This window comes from Octopus bimaculoides, chromosome 2, assembly GCF_001194135.2.
Source record: "Octopus bimaculoides isolate UCB-OBI-ISO-001 chromosome 2, ASM119413v2, whole genome shotgun sequence".
NCBI lineage: Eukaryota > Metazoa > Mollusca > Cephalopoda > Octopoda > Octopodidae > Octopus > Octopus bimaculoides.
The window spans coordinates 38,157,968-38,166,849 of NC_068982.1; the positions used below are offsets into that span (position 1 = coordinate 38,157,968).

Sequence of the window (8,882 nt, forward strand, 5' to 3'; positions counted from 1 at the left end):
CGACATTAAAACAATGATGATGATGTCACACATACATACATACATACATACATACATACATACATACATACATACATACATACATACATACATACATACAGACAGACAGACAGACAGACACATAAGACAAGCTTCTGTACAGTTTCTGTGGACCAAGTTTCACTCACAAGGCATCGATTAACCAATTAAGAGTCACTTATCCAACGTGCAACATAGCAAAATTGAACAAAAAACATGTGGTTGTAAGTTAAACTTCTTACCTACACAACCATACCTGCATCTCATTACAAGAAAATATTTCATAAATGAAAGTGTGTCTAGAGAGTTATTTTGTATCCTATTGTATCCTATAACTGAGTATTGCCTATTGAATACAACAGAATGTGTTTCTATATTAGATTCTGTTACAATAATAAAATTCATTTATGAATTCATCATTGAATAATGTTGATGATAGATTTCTCTTTTTCTCTTATCTTCTTAGTCATCCATTCTGTTATGCACACACAAATGTATACTCATATATACAGACAATTATTTTCTAATCCTCTGGTTCTCCATGTATCTCCTTCTCATACATTCTCACATGCAGACACATGAATGAATGCATGAATAAAAGAAGTATTCTTTTATAAAGTTACCTTCGATATAGACTTCAGCAGTCTGTATTGATAACTGTTGTTCTGTGATAGGTTTCAAATGATTCATCTGAATAACAATAATAATGATGGTTATGACAACAACAACAACAACAACAACAACGACAACAACAACAGCAATAATAATAATGAGAAAAAGAAGAAGAAGAAAAGTACAAGAAGAACAACAAAATCAGCAACAATAATAATGATTTAATTTTTTCTACTATAGGCACAAGGCCTGAAATTTTGGGGAAGATGGTTAATTGATTGCACCAGCACCAATGCTTGACTGGCATTTATTTTATTGATTCTAAAAGGATGACAGGCACAGTTGACCTTGGTGAAATTTGAACTCAGAACATAAAGCCAGGACAAAAGCTGTTAAATATTTTGTCTGATGTGCTGAAGATTCTATCAGTTTACCATCTTGAACTATGATTGCCTAAAAAATAAATATTGGAATCTGTTTCATGTCCAAAGATTTCCTTTTACTTGCTTGCATGTTGTTTCTTCAAAATTAAACTTTTCATAAAGGTTGCTATTTTTCTTGATATCCTTATTAAAAAAAAACAAAAAAAACAAACGACAGTTATTTTCTCTATTGCATTTTTAATATTAACTTTTCCCGAACATATTTCTAATGACATTGGTGCTTAATGAATTTTAAAATAATCATGAATTTGGATATATTTAATAAAAACCTATTTTTAATTATTACTAATCTGTTATTTTGATCCTATGTTAAGAAAATATTATTACATAAAATTATTGTGGAAGGTTCTAATATAAAATGAATACTTCATATGGTAGCATAACATAATTATTATATGCTAGCATTTTTATATGGTAGCATTAAGTTTGCCTAATATTCAGCTGATTATGTTTTATTAAAACTGAAAAATAGATAACACTATTTCTGAGTTAAGTAGTTGGCATTAAAAAACTATAAGAATAAAAAAAAAAGATACCTGTTAAAAGAAGAAAATAAAAATGTTTCAGAAAATGTTACATAATAATCTGAATTTAGTAGAACAATCCAGCTTTTTCTCAAACAAGATATTTAGTCATAAATACATAAAGATAAATCAATATTGTATGGATTGATGACATGCAACTAATTAAGTTTCATGAATATAGCTAATCAAGATGAATGCTCAGTGCATAAATAATTCTTTATTTTGTTGATAGACTTCTTAATGATAGAACCATCATGAATACGACTTGTTCCATGTTATAATTAAGGAAATAAAGACAACAGAGCTTCTAACCATAAGACACCTTGTCTAAATAAATATGGTTCTTTTTCTAAATATGTAGAATATATGAAATATTGGAAAAGTCATGTTTAATAATAAATATTAATTAAACTTTACAAAATTAAACAAAATAAAACTGTAAAACAACAGTGATGTCATATATCTACAGAAAGTAACAAGTAATATCAAAAAAGGCTTGGCAGTCTGCCTCATGGTACCAATGGACAAAATAGAAAGGGCATTGCCCTGAAGAATGATGAGGGAGGATACAGGAACAGTCACTCTGACTCATGGGATTCACACTTGCAGATAGTCATTAACCATCTCTACCCTGATAGCAGTGAGCAGGGATGTGGTCTGAGGGCCAAGAATGCTGCGACAAGCTCCACTACAAACTTGTCAGAGAGCAGCTGACAATTCTAATAGTTATAAAGATATTTAGATGTATCACATTTTGAAATGATTTTTTTCAATATAATACTGACTTCTAATAATAGCACAATGCACATAACTTTTGGGATAGGGTATAGTCGATGAAATCGAATCCAGTTGTCCACTGGCACTTTATATACTTGTGCAAGTGACAGAAAATAAAGGACATTAGTTTATTGCATGTAACATTCTCAGGTGAGCTATATGACAGCAAAGTGAATTGAGGTAATGTAGAATAAAGTTTTCTGGCTTGAAACATAACAAAATGTCAACAGCACACTAAAACTTTTGATCCACGAGCTGGTAGTCCAATAATTACATTATTCACTTAGCCATCTCTCAGCTACAAAATGAATATATAACTATGAGTTAAATATTTATTACACTTACAATTCTTTTCTCTTTGATTGTGATTTCCATTGAAAAAACTCTTAATTCGATAATCAGGAAACAAATTTTACTTCTCATTAAACTGTCTTATAATCAAAACCTTTGAGCAGTGTTTTTCGCATCATAATAGATACCCATAACAGTGCCAAGGAGTGTTCCAAGATGGTCAGATTTACAATACTAACCAATAATAAACTTGGAAAAATTATTGAAATTAAGATTAACTTCTAAAACTCCAGAATCAAATTTACCCAAGGGTGGCATAGAGCTCATTATAAGAATTTTTAAAATATTGCTTTAAGCTATAGATTTGCTATTAAAGTAATTAAAGACAAACTATTTGTTATGGTCGTATATACTTATTTATTCTGTTAGCATTTTCAAAGCAGCTTGTTATTTAATGCAGTTTAATGATTTCTGAGGATATTCAACTATTTTTAAAGAGTCTCTTTGAAACATATCTAAGCTCTTGCTAAAACTTTAAAAGCCTAAGCCTAGTAGCAGTTCTTCTAGCTCTTTACATTGATTGACTTTGTCTTTCACACTTTTGAAGACAATCAGTTAAGCATCAGTCCTGTACTGTTGTGTGTGTCTGTGATGTGATGTGACTGATTTACTCTCATCTCAAGACTGCTGGCCTTTTACCAAGATTAGAAGAGATTATTATTACTGTTATTGTAAGGTGGCGAGCTGGCAGAAACGTTAGCACACTGGGCGAAATGCTTAACAGTATTCCGTCTGTCTTTATGTTCTGAGTTCAAATTCTGCTGGGGTCACTTTACCTTTCATACTTTCAGGGTCGATAAATTAAGTACCAGTTGCATACTGGTGTCGATCTAATCAACTGGCCCCCTCTCCCAAAATTTCGGGCCTTGTGCCTAGAATAGAAAAGATTATTACTGCTATTGTTGTTGTTATATTAAGTTAAAATCCTTCTGAGATCAACTTTGCTCATCATCCCTCCAGGGTTCATAAGATAATGCACCAGTTAAGTACTGGGTTTGATGGCACTAATTATCTCTTTTCCCCTAAAAATTGTTGACCTTGGGCCTACATTAGAAACAATTATTATTGCTGTTGTTGTTTTATTATTATTATTATTATTATTATTATTATTATTACTATTATTATTATTATTATTATTATTATTATTATTATTTAAGGTGTCGAGCTGGCAGAATCATTAGCATGCCAGGTAAAATGCTTAGCAGCCTTTTGTCTGTCTTTACATTCTGAGTTCAAATTCCACTGAGGTTGACGTTGTCTTTCATCTTTTCGGGGTCGATAAATTAAGTACCAGTGAAACACTGGGGTCAATATAATTACTATTACAAAAGGATTGAAAAAGGAAACATTTACTTGGATCAAATTTGAGGTTCTGTTGGTAAGAATATATAATACTGAACTAACCTTCTCCTCATCAATTTCTCTACTGAACAAAAAGCTATTTTCATTAATTTTCTGCCATTTATAATGTTCTTGAATCATACTTTGGTAATAGACTTGTTTGGCACGGATTGTCTGCCATTTAGGAAATGGGTTAAGTTCTTCAAAAGCTACCTGGAATATAAATAATAATATCTTATTTGATTACTTTAGCAATGTCATATTAGCAAAAATGCCTTCTCAATATTATTCTAGCAATGATATTTGAGCCAGCCTACTTTACAAGGTGGTATCAAAAAAGTTCCTGGACTAGTTATGTTTAATCAAAAATAACTTATTTACCTAAGTTTTAACATCATCTCCTTTGAAATAGTCACCTTGCGCACTGGTCTAATCGTTTCTGCCACTTTTGGGATCCCTGTCTAGAAGTTGTTTTCTGTAAGCATGTTGAGGCCCTTCTGCAATTTGCTCTAGAACTCAGCAATGGTGTTAAAACGATGATCTTTGAACTGCATTTTCATCTTGGTTAAGAGATGGAAGTCCCTGTGAATAGGGTGGGTGCAGAAATGATGCCATGTTTTTGGTGAGAAACTCATGAGTAAGGAGAGCTTGGTGGCAAGGTGCATTTTCGTTGTGAAGAATCCAATTCTGCATGCTCCTCAGATCTGGTCACTTTCACCAAATGACTTCCCTCAAAAGCTTTGAAACATTACAGTAGAACTCTCAATTGATGTTCTGGCCCTGGGGGACGAATTCTCCATGCACAATACTGTGGATGTTGAAAAAATGATGAGCATGCTCTTGACTGAACTGCAGCTCTGTCATGCCTTCTTTGGTCATGGAAATGAAGGCCTCTTCCATTGTGACGACTGCTGCTTCGTATCAGGGTTGTACCCGTAGACCCAGCTCTCATCACCAGTGATGATTCTCAACATAAAGTATGGGCCATCAACAGTATGCTGGCGGAGATCTTGATAAACTTTGACATGATGTTCAATTTGTTCAGTGCTCAGCAGGTGGGGGACAAACTTGGCGGAGACACACTGCATGTTCAAATCAGACGTTAGGGTTGACTGCACAGATCCATACACAGACCGGCAACATCAGCAATGTTGTTGATTGTCTTTCGATGATCCTCATACACAAGCTGATGAATTTTCACCACACTTTTGTGGGTGACTGCTATGGCAAGTCTTCCAGATCATTCAGCATGTTCTAGGGACGTTATTCTGCTATTGAAGTGCCCATGCCACTCAAAACATTGTGTACAACCCATTGCCTCATCGTTGTAAGCTTGCTGAAGCATTCTCAATGTTTCTGTTGCAGACTTCTCAAATTTAACCCAAAATTTCATGCTGGCTCTTTGTTCCAACTTACTATCCATGACAAAATTGCAGACTACAGCATACACATGATCACAAAAACACAAATTTCACAATTAAATTAAACATAATGATGTCACTTGGCACACTACCTCACGAAGGTCATTGCTAGCTCTCATTGTGCACACAAGTGTGTTGGCGCATTCAGAAATAGTCTGGGAACTTTTTGATACCATCTCATTGACATAAATGATACTGTTGATTTAATTGGTCTTGAACCATTTTGTTCCAATGATTTAGTAGTAAGGAATGGAGGCTTGCTGGTTAAGATGCTAATCCTACTTTGTGAAACCTTGAGCAAGTGTTTTCTTCTATAGCAGTGAGCTGACTATAGTATTGCAAGTGAATTTTGTAGATGGAAACTGAAAGATGTCCATCATGCATATGTATGTATGTATGTATGTATGTATGTATGTATGTATGTATGTATGTATGTATGCATGTATGTATGTATGTATATGTATGTATGTATGCATGTTTGTATGTATGTATGTTTTATGTGTGTATATATATATATATATATGTATATATGAACATGTGTGTGTGTGTGTGTGTGTGTTTCATAACCAGTGTTGATTTGTTTATGTCTCCATAAATAAGTGGCTTAGGAAAAGAGACTGATAGAATAGGCACCAGATTTCAAAAATAAGTATTGGGGTCAATTTGTTCAAGGCAATGTCCCAACATGGACACAGTCCAATGATTAAAACAAGTAAAAGATAAATGACAAAGTCTTTGATCAAATCCTCAAAATTAATTTTATGTAACACATCTGCTTCTATATTTAGTAGAGATAAGGCATCCCAAACATTATCTTAGCAAGTCTGAAGAAATTTCTTTTGTGATGTAAACCATTTACCATTTCTATGGTGCTCCCTTTCCTTGATTCCCTAAGCACATGCTTATTGTTCTTAATGGTTAATCCAGTGCTGAATGCCACAGTTATGGCCTCTCAATGCTATGCAATATGAATAAGATTTAGAAAATAAAAGAAGTTTCAGAAAGTTTTATGTTTGATCACTGATTAAACTGGATTTAGCTCTATGCCTTGAAGCTACCCCAGTCATTTTATAGCCTCTTACTGGTAATTATTGTGTATTCTAAAGAATGGATTTGAAAAATGAATAAGCCATAGAGATTAGATTCAGTACAAAACCACTTTACCTTGACCAATTCTTCTACATCATTTGTTAGCTTTGCACAAGATTTGACATGTTTCATCAAACTGATTGTATCTGTTTGTTTGAGAAGTTCTGCCTCATGTATTTTTAGAATGGCTACAGAAAACCGAAATAGTATTTTAGGTCCTTCAATGATGAAGCAATCCCAAATCCTCAACAGTGTCTGCAAAAAAGAGAAGACATGAATTAAGAGATCTAAAAAAATACCACTATTTCTAACAGGAGGAAAAAAACAACTTAATTTTGGAGCTTTATGATAGTATTTCTCAAGCACGTTCACTTATGAACCTTTTGACTCCTAATTTACTTGGAATGACCTCATAATCAATTCCATGTTTAAAAAATTATTAGGAATTGTATAAAAGATTGTTAAAATATTTTGTGTATTGTAGAAATATGTAGGAAAACGACCATGCAAACCAAAGGAGAATGGTGACGAATGGAACAGGCTCCTTTTAACACGTCGCACGGTCGACACAAAAATATATATTATATACTATAACATAAGAGAACGCACATGTGAAATGCGAGGAAATGCCAGCAAGGAAAAGAGAGAGAGACTCAACTGGTAAAGATGTATAAAAGTAAGGTTTATTGGTTGTCAACTAGAATGTCTGTGTGAGTGTGAATGCGACATAATAAAACACAATATAAGACAGGCTGTCATGTAAACAAAGAGTGTGTATACAAATATATGTATGTGAATGCAAGAGATACAGAGCATAGAAAACAGTCTATAATAAGGACGTTAAAAGTCCTGAACACAAGGGTAAGGAATACCAGTTCTCAGTTAAGGTACACAATAGATTGAAAGTCTGTATATAAGAGGTTGAGGCATGGAGGCAGAGCTAAGTCACATGTCGTGAAGTTGAGGCTTCTATGCCGAGCCGGCTACTTGATACAGATGGTCTTCGCAGGTTGAGTTCTGTTAACCTTGGTGAAGATATTTCACAACAGTATTGAGTGAACCTGTGCGGGCGCTGTTTGGTTGCTGTTGGTAGCTTGTGTACGTAGAGACGTCGTGTTGACGTTGGCGATGAAGCTTGTAGTAAACAGTTGAACGTTGGTGTTGATGTCGTCACCGGAAACTGGCTGGTTGGTGTTACGTGGTCAACGACCAGACCTTAGAAGGTCTGAAGCTGCGACAAACTGGCGTGGATAAAGTAGGCTATTTATAGGTAAAAAGAGGCTCCAGAAGCATCAGAAAAACACTCTCTCACGTGACCTTATTAGATGGCCATGATTGGTCGGTATGCAGCCTGGCACGAAACAGAACTGGAGACAAATGCAGCACAAATAAGAGTCAATCAGGGTGATGGACACAGCAGGGTCCAAGGCGGGAGAGAGATAGATGTTACCCGCTACATTTGCATTTGTAAATAAATAACCGAGAAAGGTGGTTTCACTACAAATATTACCAGTTTATTGTAGATAAATTTTAACAACAAAATATTATATATGGACCTCCAAGAGCCATATATAATATGTTGAGAACCACTACTCTAGACTTCAAAAACTTTGGTACAAACGACTTTATTCAAAAATGAAGCATTTCTTTTCAACTGACAATGCCCCAATCCTAATAATTCTGTAGAAGTACGTGTTTCTTTTAGAAATAAACAATACTACACACACACAATAGATGCACAAACATCGTCATCTTTCCCCTCCTCATCATTTTTACATCCTCATTCCAAGCTGGCATGGGTTGGGCAGGTTGTCACAATCTGAGTCAGTTCAACCTTTCAAGACAGATCAAAAGACTACGTCTCACTTAAAACATTAATCCGTCAGCTGGTTTCACAACACCCCTTGGTACCTCAGGTATCTTTAGTGGAAGTTACTCCATTACATGCATCCAGGTGTGGTCTTCTATGGATATATAATTCTGTACACTTCAATTAATATACCCACTCTATTGACGTATATATAGGAGTGCATATTTTTTCTGACTTAGTTATATGTATATATACCTATATATATGCACACACCCCACATACATATATTTGTGTGTGTGTGTGTGTGTGTAAGTTGCTGAAATGTTCATAAGTCAGGAAAAAAATCACTTGTATATCTGTCAATAGAGAGGGTATATGATTCAAGGTGTACAGTATTATATATCTGTGAACAATATTATATATTTGTTGAATCCCTAGGGCAATGGATATATAAAACTGTATTCTTCGGATTATATATATATATATATATATATAT

At 34.2% G+C, this 8,882-nt stretch overlaps 1 protein-coding gene across 2 annotated transcripts in view; it reads right to left on the reverse strand.

Moving 5' to 3' along the window:
• Positions 1 to 8,882, reverse strand: part of LOC106873452 (uncharacterized) — a 179,865-nt gene that overhangs the window by 39,052 nt on the left and 131,931 nt on the right. For both annotated transcript variants that reach the window (XR_008266727.1, XM_014920810.2), the window contains exons 19-21: positions 6,652 to 6,831; positions 4,130 to 4,279; positions 642 to 708 (exon numbers count right to left, since the gene is read on the reverse strand). Coding sequence is in view for 1 of the 2 variants with exons in the window: in XM_014920810.2 (XP_014776296.1) it covers positions 642 to 708; positions 4,130 to 4,279; positions 6,652 to 6,831 (397 nt within the window). In the remaining variant the exon portion in view is untranslated. The remainder of the gene's footprint in view (positions 1 to 641; positions 709 to 4,129; positions 4,280 to 6,651; positions 6,832 to 8,882) is intronic.